Source organism: Macaca mulatta, chromosome 1 (genome assembly GCF_049350105.2).
Source record: "Macaca mulatta isolate MMU2019108-1 chromosome 1, T2T-MMU8v2.0, whole genome shotgun sequence".
Lineage (NCBI taxonomy): Eukaryota > Metazoa > Chordata > Mammalia > Primates > Cercopithecidae > Macaca > Macaca mulatta.
In genome coordinates, this window is record NC_133406.1 from 82666948 (window position 1) to 82688662 (window position 21715).

A 21715-nucleotide genomic window follows, 5' to 3' on the forward strand; every position below is an offset into this window, starting at 1 on the left:
TACCTTAGAGCATTAGGTCATAGGGTAAATACTAGGGACAATAGAGGCCTCCCCAGTTAAGTCTGTTTACCCTACCTCCATTAACTAACCTTTGAGCAAAATGGCCCTCTCAGGAGGGAGGTCAACTAGGGGTATTGCCCCCTAATGGTATTTACTTTAGACCACCAGTACCTGAGCTTTAATCATTTGTAGAACTACTCTCTTAATCATGTTAATTATTCACAAGTGTGTTGACTCAGCGCTTCTATTGTTAATTGTATACTAAATAAATGCCTGGAGTGCAAGCTGCTTAGTGATAAACCTCTCTTGGTGTGCAGGTGGTCGGACACTCAACTGGACTGGCAAAGCAGAATATCTGTGTGTCAGTGTACGTTTTATCCATCTGGCATTTGGGTCAGGGTCTGCTAATGCACTCTTGTGAGGAACAATACCCAACTGGTGCCCCGTGTAAGGAAAAATACAACATGCGGGGTTTGGGTTTGGTTTGTTCTTGTTTCTCTAGTTCTTTGTGGCGTGACCTTAGATGGTCTATTTGTGCTCTTTCAGACTTTTTCATGTAGTCGTTTAGAGCTACAAATGTTCCTCTTAGCACCACCTTAGCTATATCCCAGAGGTTTTGATAGGTTGTGTTATTATTGTCATTCAGTTTGAAGAATTTTTAAATTTCCATTTTGATTTCATTTTTGACCCAATGCTCATTCAAGACCAGGTTATTTAATTTCCATGTATTTGCATGATTTTGAGGGTTCCTTTTGGAGTTGACTTCCAGTTTTATTCCACCGTGGTCTGAGAAAGTGGTTGATAGAATTTCAGTTTTCCTAAATGTATTGAGGCTTGTTTTATGGCCTATCATGTGGTCTATCTTGGAGAAAGTTCCATGGGCTGTTGAATAGAATGTGTTTTCTGTGGTTGTTGAATGAAATATTCTGTATATATCTGTTAAGTCTGTTTGTTCCAACGTATAGTTTAAATCCATTATTTCTTTGTTGACTTTCTGTTTTGATTACCTGTCTAGTGCTGTGAGTGGGATATTGAAGTCCTCCACTATTATTGTGTTGCTGTCTATCTCATTTCTTAGGTCTATTAGTAATTGTTTTATAAACTTGCAAGCTCTAGTGTTAGGCACATGTATGTTTAGGATTGTGATGTTTTCCTGTTAGATGAGGCCTTTTACCCTTATATAATGTCCCTCTTTGTCTCTTTTAACTGCTGTTGCTTTTAAGTTTGTTTTGTCTGGTATAAGAATAACTACCCCTGCTCACTTTTGGTGACAATTTGCATGAAATGCCTTTTCCACCCCTTTAAGTTTATGTGATTCCTTATGTGTTAGGTGAGGTTATGATCAAAACCGTCAGCAAAATTGGCATACAGGGATATACCTTAGTGTAATAAAAGCCATCTATGACAAACTTGAAGCCAACATAATACTGAATGGGGAAAAGTTGAAAGCATTCCCCCTGAGAACGAGAACAAGACAAGGATGCCCACTCTCATCACTCCTCTCCAACTTAGTACTGGAGGTCTTAGCCAGAGCAGTCCAACAAGAGAAAGAGATAAAGCGCATCCAAATTGGTAAAGAGGAAGTCAAACTGTCCCTATTTGCTGACAGTATGACTGTTTACCTTGAAAACCCTGAGTACTCCTCCAGAAAGCTCCTAGAACTGATAAAAGTATTCTGCAAAGTTTCCAGATACAATATTAATATACACAAATCAGTAGCTCTTCTGTACACTAGCAGTGACCAAGCAAAGAATCAAATCGAGATCTCAACCCCTTTTACAATAGCTGAAAAAAAAAAAGTATGAATATACCTAACAAAGGAGTAGAAAGACCCCTACAAGGAAAACTACAAAACACTGCTAAAAGAAGTCACAGATGACACAAACAATTGGAAACACATCCCTTGCTTATGGATGGGTAGAATCAATATTGTGAAAATGACCATATTGCCAAAAGCAATCTACAAATTCAACACAATACCCATCAAAATATCACCACCATCATTCTTCACAGAGTTAGGAAAAACAATTCTAAAATTCATATGGAACCAAAAAAGAGCCTGCATAGCCAAAGCAAGACTAAGCAAAAAGAACAGATCTGGAGGCATCACACTACCTGATTTCAAACTATACCATAAGGCCAAAACAGCATGGTACTGGTAAAAAAAAAATAGGCACATAGACCAATGAAACAGAAAAGAGAACCTAGAAATAAACCCAAATACTTACACCAACTGATCTTTGACAAAGCAAACAAAAGCATAAAGTGGGGAAAGGACTCCCTTTTCAACAAATGGTGCTGGGATAATTGGCTAGCCACATGTAGGAGAATGAAACTGGTTCCTCATCTCTTACCTTATACAAAAATTGGCTCAAGATGGATTAAGGACTTAAACCTAATACCTGAAACTATAAAAATTCTAGAAGATAACATTGGAAAAACCTTTCTAGCTACTGGCTTAGGCAAGGATTTCATGACCAAAAACACAAAAGCAACTGCAATAAAAACAAAGATAAATAGGTGGGACTTAATTAAACTAAAGAGCTTTTGCACAGCAAAAGGAATAGTCAGCAAACAGACAATCCACAGAGTGGGAGAAAATCTTTACAATATATACATCTGACAAAGAACTAATATCCAGAATCTACAATGAACTTAAACTAATCAGTAAGAAAAAAACAGTCCCATCAAAAAGTGAGCTGACAAAGGACTAATATCCAGAATCTACAATGAATTCCAACAAATCAGTAAGAGAAAAAATAATCCCATCAAAAAGTGGGCTAAGGACATACATAGGAAATTCTCAAAATAAGATATACAAATGGCTAACAAATATATGAAAAAATGCTCAATATCACTAATGATCAGGGAAATGCAAATCAAAACCACAATGCAATACCACCTTACTCCTGTAAGAATGGCCACAATCAAAAATTCAAAAAATAATAGATGTTGGCATGGATGCACCAATCAGGGAACACTTCTACACTGCTGGTGGGAATGTAAACTAGTACGGCTGCTATAGAAAGCAGTGTGGAGATTCCTTAAAGAACTAAAAGTAGAACTATCAATTTGATCCAGCAATCCCACTATTGGGTATCTACTCAGAGGAGAAGAAGTTATTGTTCAAAAAAGATACTTGCACATGCACATTTATAGCAGCACAATTCACAATAGCAAAATCGTGGAACCAACCCAAATGCCCATCAAACAGTAAGTATATAAAGAAACTCTGGTATGTATATGATGGAATACTACTCAGCCATAAAAAGGAATGAATTAACAGCATTTGCAATGACCTGGATGAGATTAGAGACTATTATTCTAAGTAAAGTAACTCAGGAATGGAAAACTAAACATGGTATGTTCTCACTGATATGTGGAAGCTAAGCTATGAGGACGCAAAAGCATAAGAATGATACAGTGGACTTTGGGGACTTGGGGGGAACAGCTGGGTGGGGGCGAGGGGTAAAAGACAACAAATATGGTGCAGTGTATACTGCTCAGGCAATGGGTGCACCAGGTTCTCACAGATCTCCACTAAATAATTTACTCGTGGAACTAGATACCACCTGTACCCCAATAACATCAAAAAATAGAATTAAAAAAATAGCTGTATTGAGTAAGCTCAAAGAAATTCAAGATAACACAGAGAAGGAATTAAGCAATCAGATAAACTTAACAACAAATTGAAATAATCAAAAAGAAGCAGAAATTCTGGAGATGAAAAATGCAGTTGATCTACTGAAGAATGCATGAGTCTTTTAATAGCAGAATTAATCAGGCAGAAGAAAGAATTGGTGAGCTTGAAGACAATTGAAAATATACAGAGAAGATAAAAAAGAATGAAGCTTGCCTACAAAATCTAGAAAATAGCCTCAAAAGGGTGAATCTGAGAGTTATTGACCTTAAAAAAGAGGTTAAAAAAGAGTTAGGGGTAGAAAGTTTATTCAAAGGAATAATAACAGAGAACTTCCCAAACCTAGGGAAGGATATTAATATTCAAGTACAAGAAGATTATAGAACACCAAGGAGATATAACCCAAAGCACACCTGAAAATACCAGTAACAAGTAACAAGATCAAAGCTGTAACAAAAAAAGTCTTCCGGCAAAGAAAACCTTAGGACCTGGTGGCTTCTTCTGAATTTTGCAAACATTTAAAGAAAACTATAGCAATCCTACTCAAACTGTTCTGAAAAATAGAGTAGTTGGGAATATTTCCAGACTCATTGTATGAGGACAGTATTACCCTAATACCAAAACCAGACAAAGACTTATTAAAAAAAAAAAAAAAAAGAGAAAACTACAGGCCAATATCCCTAGAAAAAAGATGCAAAAATCCTCAACAAAGTACTAGCAAACTAAATTCAACAGCATGTTAAAAACTTTGTTCATCATGACCAAATGGAATTTATCCCAGGGATGCAAGGATAGTTGAACATATCAACATTTGCATTTGCAACATTTGCATATTGATTGATATGCAATCAATGTGAAACATTATATCAGCAGAATGAAGGACAAAAACCATATGATCATTTCAATTGATGCTGAAAAAGCATTTGATAAAATCCAACATCCTTTCATGACAAAAATTCCTAAAAACTGGCTATAAAAGGGAACGTACCTCAACATAATAAAAGCCATATATGACAGATTCACAGCTAGCATTGTTGTACTGAATGTGGAAAAATTGGAATTCTTTCCTCTAAGATATGGAGTACAACAAAGATGCCCATCAAACTAGTACTGGAAGTCCTAGCTGGAGTACTCAGACAAGAGAAAGAAATAAAGGCCATCCAAATTGGAAAGTAAAAAATCAAATGATCCTTGTTTGCAGATGATAGGATCTTGTATTTGGAAAAACCTAAGGACTCCACTAAAAATCTATTTGAATTGATAAACAAATTCAGTAATGTTACGGGATACAAAATGAACATACAAAAATCAGTAGTATTTCTATATGCCAACGGCGAATAATCTGAAAAAGAAATCAAGAAAGTAGTCCCATTTACAATAGCTACAAATATATGAGGAGAGAGAGAGAGAGAAAAGGCGGGGTGGGGGGTGGGGAGAGAGAGAGAGACAGAGAGAGAGAGAGAGAGAGACAGAGACAGAGAGAGAGAGAGACAGAGAGAGAGAGAGAGAGACCTGAGACCTGTAGTTGGTAAACTAGAGTCCCAGGAGATCTGATGGTATAGTATAATTCCCCTTCTAGTCTGACTCCAAAGGCCTAAAAACCAACAGAGACAGTGATTTAAGTTCCAGTCCAGGTTCAAATCCAACAACAGGAGAAAGCCATTGTGTCAGCCTGAGGACAGGAAGAGAGAGACAGAATTGTCTCTTACTCAGTATTTTTGTTTTATTCAGACCTCAATGAATTGGATGAGGCCTGTCTCAGTTCATTTTGTATTGCTATAGCAAATACTACAGACTGGATCATTTGTGGAGAAAAGGAAGCGTATTTGTCTTATGGGTCTGGAGGGCTGGGAAGTTCAAGAACTTGACAACTGGCATCTGGTTAGGGCCTTTGTACTGGGTCGTTCCATGGAAGAAGGTGGAAGGCAGAAGGGCAAGCAAGCAAGCTTGTGAGACAGAGGAAATCATGTTGAATTATTTTATTTTATTTTAGTTATTTAAATTTTTTTTTTTTTTAGATGGAGTCTTGCGCTGTCACCCAGGCTGGTATGTAGTGGTGCAATCTTGGCTCGCTGCAACCCCCGCCTCCTGGGATTAAGCGATTCTCCTGCCTCAGCTTCCTAAATAGCTAGGATTACAGGCGTCTACCACCACAACCAGCTAATTTTTTGTATTTTTAGTAGAGATGGGGTTTCACTATGTTGGCCAGGCTCGTCTTGAACTCCCAACCTTGTGATCCACCTCCCTCAGCTTCCCAAAGTGGTAGGATTACAGGTGTGAGCTAAGTTCTGGGGTACATGTGCAGGATGTGCAGGTTTGTTACATAGGTAAATGTGTGCCATGGTGGTTTGCTGCACCTATGAACCCACCACCTAGGTATTAAGCCCAGCATGCATTAGCTATTTCTCCTAATGCTCTCCCTCCCCCAACTCCACCTCTAAGCAGGCCCCAGTGTGTGTTGTTTCCCTCTCTGTGTCCATGTGTTCTCATTGTTCAACTCCCACTTATAAGTGAGGACATGCGGTGTTTGGTTGTTTTTCCTGCGTTGGTTTGCTGAGGATAATGGTTTCCAGCTCCATCTATATCCCTGCAAAAGATATGATCTTGTTCCTTTTAATGGCTGCAAAGTATTCCATGGTATATATGTACCACATTTCCTTTATCCAGTCTATCATTAAGGGATATTTGGGTTGATTCCATGTCTTTGCTATTGTGAATAGTGCTGCAGTGAACATACACGAAAAAGCTCAACATCACTGAACATTAGAGAAATGCAAATCAAAACCACATCTCACGCCAGTTAGAATGGCGATTATTAAAAAGTCAAGAAACGATGAATGCTGGAAAGGCTGTGGGGAAATAAGAACACTTTTGTACTGTTGGTGGGAATGTGAATTAGTTCAACCATTGTGGAAGATGGTGTGGTGAGTCCTCAAAGCTCTAGAACCAGAAATACCATTTGACCCAGCAATTCCATTATTGGGTATATACCCAAAGGAATATAAATCATTCTATTACAAATATATATTTTTAGGAGGATCTCTGTCAGCCAGGCTGGAGTGCAGTGTTGTGATCATGGCTCACTGTAGCCTCAAGCTCCTGTACACAAGCCCTCCTCCTACCTCAGCTTCCCAAGTAGCTGGGACTACAGGCATGTACCACCATACCTGGCTGATTTTTAAAAACATTTTTAGAGATACAGTCTCACTATGTTTCACAGGCTGGTCTGAAATTCCTTATCCTTCTGCCTCAGTCTTCCATTACTGGGATTAGAGGTGTGATCCACTGTGCCCAGCCTGAACTCTTCTTTTTTATCAGGAGCCTACTCCAGCAGTAATAATGCATTCCCTCAATAATGGCATTAATCCATTCATGAGTGCAGAGCCCTAATGACCTTATCACTCTTAATAGTCCTACCTTTTAATATCATCACAGTGGTAATTAAATTACAACATGAATTTTAGAGGGAACATTCAAACCATAGCAAGACCCAACCCCTCTGGAGAGGGCAATCTGTTTTACTCAGTTTACCTACTCAGATACTAATCTCATCCAGAAATACCTCAGAGAAAGACCCAAAATAATGTTTAAATAAAAATCTGGGCAACTGCTGGCTCACTCAAGTTCACACATAAATTTAATCACCAGAAATGTTTTGTTAGATTTGTAACTATTTCATTTTATGTCAAGTAATTATAAATGGGATTGAGTATTTAATTTACATGTTCATGCATTCATTGCTAGTATATAGAAACAAATTGATTTTCATATATTGATCTTATATGCTATAACCTTGTTGAAGTCACTTAATAGTTCTAGGAGTTTTTTGTATATTTTTTGGGATATTCTATATAGAATATTGGTTATCTGTAAATAGGGACAATTTATTTCTTCATTTCTGATCTATACGGCTTTCTTTTCTCTTCTTGCCTTATATAATGGATGGAACTTCCAGCATTATGTCGAATAAGAGTGGTGAAGAATAGACATTGTTGACTTTTTCCCTATCTTAAAGGAAAGGATTGAGTCTTTCACTATTAAAATGTTAGCTATAGATTTTTAATAAATGCTCTTTGTCAAGTTGAGGCAGTTTCTCTCTATTCCTATTTTTCTGAGAGTTTTTATCCTAAAAGTGTGCTAAATTTTGTCACATGCTTTTTTCTGTATAAATTTATTTCATCATGTGATATTTTTCTTCTTTTGTCTATTAATATGGTAAAGTACATTGATAGATTTTTGGATACAAAACCAACTTTGCATCCCTGGAATAAATCCCTATTGGTCATGATGCATAATTCTTTTTATATATTTTAGAGAATTTTCTTGGATAATATTTTGCTACGGATCTTTGCATGAGGAATGATGGTCTGTAGTGTTTTTTTTTTTTTTTAACTTTGCCTGGTTTTGATATCAGGATGTTACTAGCTTCATAAAATGAACTAGGAAGTGTTTCTTCTTCCTCCTGTTTTCCAGGAGAGATTGTGCAGAATTGGTATTAATTTTTCTTTTTTTCTGTCTTAAAAGATATTATATATTTATTTACTTTTATTTTACATTGACAGATTATAGTTATATATATTTAGGGTACAAAATGATGTTAAAGTTTATGAATACAATGTGGAATAATTAAATCAAGCTAGTTAACATATTTATCACCTCAAACACTTATATTTTTGTGGTGAAAACATTTGAAATTTACTCTTAGCACTTTCAAAATATACAGTACACACCATTATTAACTATATTCACCACACCGTGCTATAGATCTCAAAACAACAACTTATTCTTCCCATCTGAGGCTTTGTATCTTTTGACCATAATCTCCCCCATTTCCCCTACCCTCAGCCTGTGGTAAACACCGTCCTACTCCCTGCTTTTTTCAGTTTGATTGCCTGAGATTCTGCTTATGAGAACATGTGTCATTTGTTTTTTTGTGCCTGGCTTATTTAACTTAACATAATGTTCTTCGATTCTATCCATGTTGTGTCATATGACAGAATTTCTTTCTGAATAGTATTCCATTGCATATAGATACCACATTTTCTTTATCTGTCCATCTGTTAATGGGCACTTGGGTTGATTCCATAACCTGGCTGCTGTGAATAGTGCTGCAGTGAATGTGGAAGTGCAGATATCTCTTTGACATACTTATTTCAAATCTTTTGGGTAAATATTTAGAAGTAGGATTGTTGAATAGTATGGTGACTTTATTTTTAGTTTTTTGAGGAACCTCCATACAGTTTTCCATATGGCTGTACTAATTTATATTGTCACAACATTGTATTAACCTTCCCTTTTCTCCAAATCCTTGCCAACACTCGTTTATGTCTCATTTTTTTGATAGTAGCCTTTCGGAGGTGATATTTCATTGTGTTTTTTAATAGGCTGGACTTTGGCTAGATCATTATGGTTTTAATTTGCATTTCCCTAATGATTAGTGATGTTGAGCATTTTGTTTTGTTTTGTTTTTTGAGACGGAGTCTTCCTCTGTTGCCCAGGCCGGAGTGCACTGGCGCGATTTCAGCTCCCTGCGACCTCTGCCTCTCGGGTTCAAGCAGTTCTCCTGTCTCAGCCTCCTGAGTAGCAGGGACTACGGGCATGTGCCACCACACCCGGCTGAGCTGCTGTCTTTGATTAGGGTAGGGAAGCTGGCTGGACTCTACTCTCTGGTGAGACCCCGACTGAGCTCTGCAATCAAGCAGAACTGCTGGCTGGACACTGCAATTGTCTTTTATCTGGCTGAGCCACAACATATATTCCCTGGCCTAATGGTACCACCACTGCAGTTGGGTGGGGTTGTGAGAGGAGCTGCAAGGTTAGGTGGAGTCACTGCTTAGGATGGAGGGGACCAGCTGCTATGCCTAGTACATAATACACAGACAAGGTTTGCCTTCCTGCTTATGCAGGGCCTTGGGGTGGGCTTTGAGCCTGAACTGAGTGTTATTTAACCTTCTGGGTATGGAAGAACTAGCTTCTGTGCTTTGTTACATTGCAGTGTGGTGGGTATTTCTCTCCCTGTATGGGGCGTTGGGGCAGGGTCTGAGGCTGGACTGGAGGCTGAGCCATCTAGGGATATAAGCCAGGTAGAATTTTCCAACACTTCTGAGAGTGACTAGCTAGGATTTGTGAGGGAGCTATGCTGTTAGCTGGTACCTCAGATTGCGTGCTACCTCTGGCAGGTACACAGAGCTGCCATCAAGATCTGCAGGCTAATTGCCATGGGCTCTGTCTCCTTGCTTTATCTCTACCTGACCCCAGGTGGTCTAGCCATGCTGTTACCCTCTGTGTTCCTTAAGAAGTGAGACTGAAGTAGACTTCTTGGGAAGCATATCAGAATGCCAGGTAAATGGGATGTCTGCTTTCTATTCTATTTTCCTGCTGTAGAAACTGTGGGCCCTGGGAAATTTTTTCTTTGTTGCAGTGAGCCATCTTGGGGAAAGGAAGGGCAGTGGGATCAAAGTGAGATAAGTTCTCTTATCCTTCAAAGGCAGTTCTTTTTCTTTCTTTTTTTTTTTTTTTTGGTTCTGTGTTCTGTGGTCCATGCAGCTTTCTCAGGCCTTCCCAAGTTTTGGGAACACAAAGGTGTTCTTGTTTGTGAATAGTTGCTAGTTTAACTTTCTGTGGGAGGTAATAAAGTCCTGAGACCCTGTATTTTGACCCTTTACTGATATCTGTGTTAATTCTTCTTTAAGCATTTGGTAGAAATGTCCAGTGAAGTAATCTGGGCCTGGAGATTGCTTCTTTGGAAGTTTTTAAATTATGAATTCAGTTTTCTTGGTAGGGATAGGGCTACTGAGATTATCTGTTTCACATTGGGTGAGTTGTTGTAGTTTGTGTTTTTTGAGGAATTGGTACATTTCATCTAAGTTGTCAGTTTTATGTATAGAATTATTCATAATATTCCCTTATGATACCTTTGATGTCTACAGAATCAATCTTGATATCCTGTTTCATTCCTGTTCCTGATACTTTGTGTCTTTTCACTTTTTTTCAATTTTATTTGAAGTTTGCTTTATTGATGTTTTCAAAGAATCAGCTCTTTGTTTCATTAATTTTTCTCGATTGTTTTTCTTTTCTCCATTTCATTGATTTCTGCTCCTATCAATGAAATAATTTCTTTCCTCTGTTTGCTTTGGGTTTCATTTGTTCTTTGTTTTCTAAGTTCTTAAAGTGAAAGCCTAGATTATTGATTTTGTAATACCTCTTTAATGTAAGCATTCAGTGCTATAAATTTCTGTCAGCACTGGTTTAGCTGTATACCACGTATTTTGATATGTTGTATTTTCATTCAGTTCACTGAATTTTTAATTTTCCTCGAGTCTTTCTCTTTGACCCATTTAGCAGTGTTTTGTTCAATTTCCACTGTTTAGAGATTTTGTTTTTTTCCTGTTACTAATTTCTAGTTTGATTTCATTGTGGTGAGAAATCAGTCTGTATGATTTTTTAAAAATTTGTTGAGTTGTTGTTGTTGTTTCCAGGATATGGTCTTTATAAGATATATGTTCCATGGGAACTTGAAAAGATTGTGTATTCTTCTGTTGTTGGGTGGAGTATTCTGTAGAACACTGCTTAGACCCACTTGGTTGATAAAGTTGTTTAGCTTTCTAGATCTTTGCTGATCTTCTGCCTAGTTGTTCTGTCAGTTGTTGAGAGAGTGCTGAAGTCTCCAGCTATAATTGTGGATTTGTCTCCTTTTCCTTTCAGTTCAGTTTTTGTTGGACATTTTGCAACCCTATTGTTTGATGCATACACGCTTAGAATTACTCTATCTTCTTGGTGGATTGATGCTTTTAACATTGTATAGTGTCCCTCAGTATTTCTGGTAGTTTTATTTGTTCTTTGTACTGGTAGTTTTCTTTATTTGGTTTTAATATAGCCACTATGTTTTCTTTTGATTAGTGTTTACACAATATATCTTTTCCATCCTTTTACTTTTGATATGCCTATATTTGAAGTGAGTTTCTTATAGACAGCATACAGTTGTGCCATACATTTTTTTTTTTTTTTCGAGATGGAGTTTCACTCTTGTTGCCCAGGCTAGAGTGCAATGGCAAGATCTCAACTCACCACAACTTTGGTCTCCCGGGTTCAAGCCATTCTCCTGCTTCAGCTTCCCAAGTAGCTGGCATCACAGGCGCCCACCATCACGCCCAGCTAATTTTGTATTTGTAGTAGAGACAGGGTTTCTCCATGTTGGTCAGGCTGGTCTCGAACTCCCAACCTCAGGTGATCTGCCCACCTCGACCTCCCAGAATGCTGAGATTACAGGCGTGAGCCACTGTGCCTAACCTATGCCATATTTTAAAACCCATTCTACCAATCTCTGTCTTTTAATTGCCATATTTAGACTATTTAAATTTAATCTGATTATTTATATGGGCTTTAAGTTATAAGTCATTTTTTTTTATTCTGTTAGTTCTCTCTGCTGTTTGTTTCTATGTTTTATGTTTCCTGCCTTGAACATTTTTAAGAATTCTATTTCGATTTATCTATAGTATTTTTCAATGTATCTCTTTGTGTAGCTTTTTTAATGGCTGCTGTAGTATAAGATTATATATACATTACAGTCTACTGGTGTTATAATTTTATCAGTTTGAACATGTAGCAACCTTCATGTTTCTTTACCTTCCTGTTTGTAATATATTGTCTTAGCTTTTATGCATACATTTGAAACTTTATCGATGTTATTATTTTTGTTTCTATCATCAAATAGAATTTAGAGAACTCATGAGAGGAATATTCTGTTTGCTTATATTTTTGTTTATCATGTTTTTTCTTCCTTTTTAATGTAGTGTTCCTTCTTTTATTGTTTGGTTGTTTGATTTCTGTTTAAAGAACTTTCTCTAGACATATTTTTTGTGTAGGTCTGTTAGTACACAAGTTCTTTTACTTTTCCTCTGTCTTAGAATGTCTTAATTTCCTCTTAATTCATGAACATTTTTGCTAGATATAGGATTCTGGGTTGACAGTTCCTTTCTTTCAGCACTTGAAAAACATTGTGTCACTTCTAACCTCCATGGTCATTTGAATTGTTTTTCTCCTATAGATAAAGTGTTTTTCCTCTTGCTGATTTCAAGGTTTTTTTTCTTTGTGTTTAGTTTTCAGAAGTTTGACTTTGATGTGTCTTGGTTGTGGATTTCTTTGTCTTTATCCTGTTTTGAGTTCCCTTAGCTTCTTGAATCTCTAGGTTTGTGTTTCTTTTGACAAATTTAGGATGTTTCAGCCATTATTTCTTCAAGTATTTTTTATTTTTTTTAAGCCCTGTCTTCTTTAACCTCTCCTTCTGGGACTTCAGACACAAATGCTAGATCAGTTTTGTAATTCCACAGGTGAATGTAGATTTGTTCTTTTTTTTTTTTTTTCTTTTTTCTGAGATGGTCACTCTGTTGCCCAGGCTGGATGGAGTGCAGTGGCATGATCTCAGCTCACTACAACCTTTACCTCCTGGGTTCAAGCGATTCACTTCCCTCATTTTTTTTTTTGCTGTTGTTTGAATTGGATAATTTCTGTGTTTCTGTCAGTTCACTCTGTCTACTTCGTTCTATCATTGAGTTAATCCATTGAGTTTTTTGTATTTCTGTCATTGTATTTTTTAATTCTAAAATTTCCATTTGGTTCTTCTTTATGTCTTCTATTTCTTTACATATTACCACCCACTGGGGACAAGTGTCTAAGCTCCCTACTTCGCTTTCCCTGAAAACCCTCTGTGGAGGCATTAAGGGTGCTTTATAACAATTCTCCAAGAGTGGAACTCTAGGCTTCCCACTCACCCTTTTTTCCCTATGGTATTTGGCTGGAATAGAATAGTTACTGAATAAAAGTTTCTGTCATGGTAGGCTGCCCCTGTCCTGGTCCTTTACCTAGACAATGGACTTTTTTTTTCTTAATCTGCACCCATTGGCATTTCTAGGTTACTGGTTTCTTCAGCTTCAAGTCTGGGATATATTGGGCAAAAAGAAAACACAGGGAACTTACCACCATGTCATTTCTAGACACCTTTGCCTTTTCTTCCCCACCCTTCAATGTTTTGTTATGTCGGCTTTAATGTAATATCCAGAGGTTTTAGTTGTGCTGAGCAGGAAGAACAGTGAAAAGTATGTCTATTTCATTTTTCCTGGAGTCCAGTACCTGAGTAGTAATAGTCTTTTGTGGTATGTTCCCTAATACCACACAGTTCTAGTGTGTGTGTGAGTTATGTTGTGTAGAATGTATTTTGTTTTCTTTGGTAATAAAATAGAAATTTGTGGTGAGTTCTTTATAATACTTATGCTTGAAGACAGTCATTAGTCGATGTGCTATTTTTCTCCTGTCAGATAATGCATTACAGCTATAAATTTTTTCATGTTTTCCATTCTTATAATTACTTTTATGTGCACCTTCCCCACTTTCATATCTATGTCGAAATATGCAAACCAAAATTTAGTACATTTTTAAAGGAAAAAAAGAAAACTTTAAACAAACACTGAATAATGTGAGTCTATTATTACCTAAATTTTGATAGTCAACCTCTTGTTAATAAATACTGAGATTGTATTTGCTTTTTGTGATATTTTACTTTCCGTGATGTGCCACATGTCTTTAGCATAATCTCCTTTTCTGTATCAGATACTTAAAGGGATGTCATCAAATTCTTCTGTGTCTAGGAGTAGTTTTATGTTATGTGAGGCTTATATAATTGGGAGGGTTCTTTAAGATAAATAGTACAGGACTTTAGAATAGGCAGTGTAAATGATGAACCCATGAAGCTTAAAATTCACTAGCTTTATAATATATAAAGCCCTCAACTATAAAATAGAAAGAGGGAAGAGATAATTTCTGATTATTATATTTTCTGTATATTTATGAGCTTGATAACCCTTAAAAATCAGCCACTCCAAAGGGATGATTCAGAGCAGAAGGCCCTCTCTTCTCTACACACTGGTGCACAGGGAAGTTTGCTTTACTTGATCCAATTTTTAAGGAACCTCATCTCTTCTACTCTGCCCTTTTCTCCCCAAGTTCTGTCTTTCTGTTATTTCCAGTGTAGTTAGTAGTGATTTGTCTCACCTTTGTGATCATTATTTAGACTAGTAGAAAAAGACAGAAAAGAAAAGGGCCCATCTTCTTTATTTTAGGATATAAGTAGTTGGAAATTTTAAGAAACATTCTCCCAATGGTCTGTAATCCAGTTAGTATTTTTTCCTATAATTGGGAAAAAAGTACATTGAAGGAATTTATTTTGATTTAGTGAATTTAATACATTGAGGACATATAATTCATTTTAGATAATACTTCCTCATATTTCAAAATTAGAACTCAGTGGCATAATAGATTGTCATTACTTGTTCCCCCTCCTCTTTTGTTCTTATTCAACACACCTAGTCCCCAAAGCCTTGCCTACAACATTATCATCCAAACACAACCCCTAATGCTTACTAATCATTATCATTTAAAATGGGGTAGATGTAAAACATTTTGACTATAAGGATATTACCTAAACCATACTACTTACCTCTAAATTAATTTTATTCATTTTGAATGAGAGATAAATCTGTAGAAATTTTTTAACTTTCAGATCATTTTTGTACCACCATCTTTTTTTGGCTGATGACTTATTTCAAGCCTGTTTGCTTTATATAAGAGGACTTTGTGAAGATGCAATTAATCTCAAAAATGATAATGACCATGAAAATAATCTATCTGCCATATGCCTTGTAAAGGTGAGTAGAAGTATACTACTATAAGCTAATATTGGTATATAGAAACTAGGAAGAACATATAGCATTTGAATTAAAAAATATACAGATTTCTAAATTCATAAATAAACCATCTCTTTCGATTACTACTGTTCTAAAATATCTGCAAAGAACATGAGTTCCTTGCAATACATTTTAATAGTTAACATTTCTTGTAGTTTCTTCCTTATGAGTAACCTAAGTCCATAAGACCCTTTATTTTCAAATGTATTTCCAAATGTGTAATATTATTTAAAATAATCAGTTACTTCTTATACATAATTGATAGTTATCAACTATTCTTCCTCCTGTATAGCTGTCAAGATATTATCATAAGCTTCAACTCAGAAGTTTTGGTTAAATTTATGAATTCTCCTATTTCAAGATTCTAGAAAAAGTGAGCCTCTTAATGGAATAATTTAATTTCTATAAGATAGCTCTTTTGAGTGGTTAAGTACCTACAACTAGTCTACAATTGAACAAGATTCTAGCAGTTTTTACTTCACTCACTCAATGTATGAGGGAGAAAAGCAAAATTGGTAGAGTTATCTAGACTAAGAAAGAGGAATTCTTAAGGAGCTTGGACAAGTTAAATATTTGATAATTAGCTCAAAAATCAGTTGTGTTGACTACATGTAACAAGATTAATACTTGTAAATCAACATCTGATGTTTAGAATTGATTATGTGTAGTGATTGATACATAGTAGGTGCTCAACACTAGTCTTTGAATAAAAGAATAAATTAATGAAGGAAGAGGAATTATTACATAGATGTATTTTTTATACCTGTATTGTTTTATTTTTTATACCTATATTGAGAATGTTTATGTTTCAAAAGGATTAAATTCACCTTAAGTGGGAGACGTTTCACAGAGGAATCTTTTTGATTTGGTTTTTATGTAGAAGGAAATAGGATATGGTTTTCATGTAGAAGGAAATAAAATACTCTGTGATATTAGATTGTTTTGTAAATGGCTGAGTGACAAAATTTATTAATTTTTAATGATGGGTGGGAAGGCATAAAACACTTTAAAATACCTTTGAAGTCTGCACCTTAAATGCTAACAAATGATAGAGAACATGACCAGTGATAGAGAAGAAATGTTAGGACTCTTTCCTAGAGACCTTAGGCCATGTCAGCTTTAATATGGAACATCAGGAGGAAGAGAACAAACTTTTCCAGACAATAGGTAAGTATTTATTATCTATTATATGCAAAGTGCTGTGCAAAGGAGATGAATACAAAGTGAAAAGCAAAGCTTTGCTGTTTTCAATCTGCTTACAGTTCATGGGAAGAAATAATTCTTTACATATAAAAATGAAAACGAATTTGAGAGATAGTTTCTTTGTTGTGCTAATCATTCTACCTAATCATTAGCAAAGTATAAGGTAAGAAATGTTTACGTGCAAACAATACTTGTAAAACAGTCATGTTACAGAAATCCAGAGAAGGCAGAGATTAGCCTTATTTGGAATTAAAGTTAGGTCATGCCTCATATTTTGAGCTAGGCTGTACTGGATTTGAATAGCCATAGGGGAGGAGATGAGGCTTTTAAATAAAGAATATTAATGTGAGTAAGGCATTCAGTATATATTTGATTTGAAAATTAGATTGGCTCATGAATGTCAGGCCAAGAATAACACAGTAAGGGAAAAGTAGGATTTCAACCTGCCCATAGGGCAGGGGAACTCCTAGTGGTGATTGTTATGAGGGCAATTTACAAGAATGGGAATTTCTGATACTGTATGTGGAAAAGCCAGGTTTCGATGGAGGAAGAGCAGAGATTCATATCCTGGAGAACCAAGCTGGGGTCAGGAGTCAAAGGTGGCCAGTTGTGCATTAGAATCGGAAGGCTATGCATAGCCCAGGGATGCAGACACCAATGAAGACTGACAATGAGGATGTAAGGAGTATGAAGCAAGGTTATGAATGTGAGGAATGGGATTGTTCAGAAGTTAATGCCATTAATGGTGGTCATATGTGTACTCTGCTGGGATGAAAGCATACCTTTAAAGAGGGCGGAATTTCTTGAACTGGAAGGTAAAGAACATATGTTGTTTGTTCAAATCTTTACTTTCAAATGGATGGAACATTATGTTTTTGTATTACCAGAGATGAATTCTTAGCTTAGTTGATGGAGATTTCTCCTGGCTAGATTCTGAATGAATTTTGAATAAAATTCACCTATTTGAACAAAACTTAGTTCTAGAGAGATTGTCACTTATCCAAGTTGACAGAATCGTGTAGAGTTGAGACTTTGGATTATGTTTCACATTCGAGTGAAATTTGTTTTATTGTGCTGTATTTGGGTGCTTAATAAAAATGTAAATATTTGTGTCCCATTCCTTTTGCAAGAGAGGGCAGTGAGTGGTACTGGTAATCTACATTTTAAATAGGTTCCTCAGTTAACTCTTATGCAGGATAAATTTTGAGAACTACTCTTAAAGAACAACTATTCAAAGTTTTTGAACATAGTATTTTAGGAAATTATTGTAATACTGGTCTTTGGGAAAAATTGGAAGTGGAGAGATACTTGGGTGTAGAGATCAGTTATTATGGTACTGGATAAATGCAGGTATAAGCAATAAAGACTTTAATTAGGATGTTGTCAGTAAGACCAGAATGGCAGGGAGGTTTTGACAAATTCAGACCTGGTAGTCAGATATGGAACCAGGAGAATGGAAACTTAAAGAGGAAATCCAAAATTTTAAGCAAGAGCAGTACTTTTCAATCTTTTTTGTTGTGGGAAGATACATTTATTAATTTTTATAGTATAACTATATGATAAAAAATAAAGATATCTGCATATTTACTAATGAAAATATATTTTGTTCAGAGAATTAACACAGTAGTGGAAAAATAATACTGAAAGAAGGAAGAATGATGGAATACACATGCATGGATGGAACATTATGTTTTTGTATTACCAGAGGTTAATTCATAGCATAGTTGATGGAGATTTCCTCCATATAGAGTCTGACTGAATTGTGAATAAAATTAACTTTGTTTGAATCATGTAATTTTACCCTCTTTTTGCTGTGTTGTGGGAAGTCAGGGACCCCGAATGAAGGGACCGGTTGAAGCCACGGCAGAAAAACATGAATTGTGAAGATTTCATGGACATTTATTAGTTCCCCAAATTAATACTTTTATAATTTCTTATGCCTGTCTTTACTGCAGTCTCTGAACATAAATTGTGAAGCTTTCATGGGCATTTATCACTTCCCCAATCAATACTCTTATAATTTCCTATGCCTGTCTTTACTTTAATCTCTTAATCCTATCATCTGCGTAAGCTGAGGATGTATGTCGCCTCAGGACCCTGTGGTGATTGCATTATCTGCACAAATTGTTTGTAAAACATGTGTGTTTGAACAATATGAAATCTGGTCACCTTGAAAAAGCACAAGATAACAGCAATTTTCAGGGAACAAGGGAGATAACCATAAGGTCCAACTGCCTGTGGGGCCTGGCAGAATAGGGTCATATTTCTCTTCTTGCAGAAAGCGAATAGGAGAAATATTACTGAATTCTTTTCCCAGCAAGGAATAATCCTGGGAAGGGAATGCATTTCCAGGGGGAGGTCTCTAAAATGGCCGCTCTGGGAGTGTCTGTCTTATGCAGTTGAAGATAAGGGATGAAATATGCCCTGGTCTCCTGCAGCGCCCTCAGGCTTGCTAGGATTAGGAAATTCCAGCCTGGCGAATTCTAGTCAGACCGGTTGTCTGCTTTCAAACCCTGTTTCCTGTTAAGATGTTTATCAATGAGAATGCATGTCCAGCGGGACATGGAACCTCATCAGTAATTCTAATTTCGCCCTGGCCTTGTGATCTTGCTCTGCCATTTGTCTTGTGATATTTTATTGCCTTTTGAAGATGTGATGTCTGTGACCAACTTCCTATTCATACACTCCTTCCCCTTTTGAAATCCCTAATAAAAACTTGCTGGGTTTGCAGCTCAGGGGGCATCATGGAACCTGCCAATATGTGATGTCACCCGCAGAGGCCCAGCTGTAAAATTTCTCTATATGTACTCTTTCTCTTTATTTCTCAGACTGACCAACACTTAGGGAAAATAGAAAAGAACCTACGTTGAAATATTGGGGACTGGTTCCCCTGATAATGCTGTATTTTATCTTTGTGTTTTAAATTGTTACAGATAATTGTGGCTTCAAAAGGAAAAGTAGTTTCTGGGATTGGTGGATTTTCTGCATGCATAAATGTTTCAAAAACACATCAACTCTTGAATTTTCTGCTTCGGTTTAATCTTAGTTATTATTTAAAACAATAATATATTTTTCTGTATTTTAATCAAGATTTAGTTAGATTTAACAAGTGTTTAAATTTGAGAAACGTGTAAATCATATGGGATATACAGAACAAAATGTAAAATATGGGGTCTTCCTTATGACATGAAAAGACCAAATGTTTTATCTTTTTTAAATATGAATTTTGACTTTCTAACACTGAACATATACTATCATCTAATTAGCTGGATAGTTCTCGAACATATTCTCTAGATGAATTTTGTGAAGAGCAGTTACAGCAAGCTACCCAGGCATTGAAACAACTTGAGGACATCAGGGATAAGGCAATTTCAGAGATGAAAAGTACTTTTCTAAAGGTAATTCTTTAATTATATCATATTTATCAAAGTTGCAATTTACTGGCTATAGCAATTGATCCAAATTGCATCCCTGGAAAAAGTATCTGAAATGGGAAGGTAAGGAACAAAGGTGGTTAATTAACAACTAACTGGTACTGTGTATTTACTATATACCATAATTTTTCCAGGTATGATGTAAAATGCAAAGAAATATATATTTTTATATATATGAATGCATATATGTGTATATCTATATACAACTTATGAAATTTAATATATTTAAATGAAAAGGATGATGATTCTCAAACTTAGAGTGGCCAAGAGAATCACCTCGAAGGCTTCATAAAACAAGAGATTTCTGTTTCGGTAGGCACAGTCTGAGGATATACATTTCTTTTCTTTCTTTCTTTCTTTTTTTTTTATTTTGATACTTTAAGTTCTGGGATACATGTGCAGATTTGTTACATAGGTATACGTGTGCCATGGTGGTTTGCTGCACCCATCAACCTATCATCTACATTAGTTATTTCTCCTAAAGCTATCCCTCCCCTTACCCCCTACTCCCCGACAGCCCCAGTGTATGATGTTCCCCTCCCTGTGCCTATATGTTCTCATTGTTCAACTCCAACTTATGGTGAGAACATGCAGTGTTTGTTTTTCTGTTCCTGTGTTAGTTTACTGAGAATGATGGTTTCCAGCTTCATTGGCATCCCTGCAAAGGACGTGAACTCATTCTTTTTTATGGTTGTGTAGTTTTCCATGGTGTATATGTGCCATATTTTCCTTTATCCAGGCTAACATTGATGGGCATTTGGATTGCTTCCAAGTCTTTGCTATTGTGGGTAGTGCTGCAGTAAACATACGTGTGCATGTGTCTAGAATAGAATGATTTATAATCCTTTGGGTATATACATAGTAATGAGATTGTTGGGTCAAATGGTATTTCTAGTTCTAGATCCTTGAGGAATCACTGTCTTCCACAATGGTCAAACTAACTTACACCCCCACCAACAGTGTAGAAGCATTCCTATTTCTCCACAGCATCTGTTGTTTCCTGACTTTTTAATGATTGCCATTCTAACTGGCATGAGATGGTATCTTGTTGTTTTTATTTGCATTTCTTTAATGACCAGTGATGATGAGCTTTTTTTTTCATATGTTTGTTTGCTGCATGAATGTCTTCTTTTGAAAAGTGTCTGTTCATATCCTTTGCCCACCTTTTAATGGGGTTATTTTTTTCTTGTATATTTGTTTAAGTTCTTCGTAGATTCTGGATATTAGCCCTTTGTCAGATGGATAGATTGCAAAAGTTTTCTCCCATTCTGTAGGTTGTCTGTTCACTCTGATGATAGTTTCTTTTGCTCTACAGAAGCTCTTTAGTTTAATTAGATCCCATTTGTCAATTTTGGCTTTTGTTGCAATTGCTTTTGGTGTTTTAGTCATGAAGTCTTTGCCCATGCCTCTATTCTGAATGGTATTGCCTAGGTTTTCTTCTAGGGTTTTTATGGTTTTAGGTCTTACATTTAAGTCTTTAATCTGTCTTGAGTTAATTTTTGTATAAGGTATAAAGAAGGGGTCCAGTTTCAGTTTTCTGCATATGGCTAGCCAGTTTTCCCAACACTTTTAATTAAATAGGGAATCCTTTGCCCATTGCTTGTTTTGTCAGGTTTTTCAAAGATCAGATGGTTGTAGATGTGTGGTGTTATTTCTGAGGCCTCTGTTCTGTTCCATTGATCTATATCTCTGTTTTGGTA

General features: G+C 36.2%; 1 protein-coding gene across 3 annotated transcripts in view; it reads left to right on the forward strand.

Annotated features, from left to right (window-relative positions):
• Positions 1 to 21715, forward strand: part of DNAH14 (dynein axonemal heavy chain 14) — a 497862-nt gene that overhangs the window by 31599 nt on the left and 444548 nt on the right. For all 3 annotated transcript variants that reach the window (XM_077938651.1, XM_077938650.1, XM_077938652.1), the window contains exons 8-9: positions 15195 to 15339; positions 19848 to 19979. In XM_077938651.1, coding sequence (XP_077794777.1) covers positions 15195 to 15339; positions 19848 to 19979 — 277 coding nt within the window. The remainder of the gene's footprint in view (positions 1 to 15194; positions 15340 to 19847; positions 19980 to 21715) is intronic.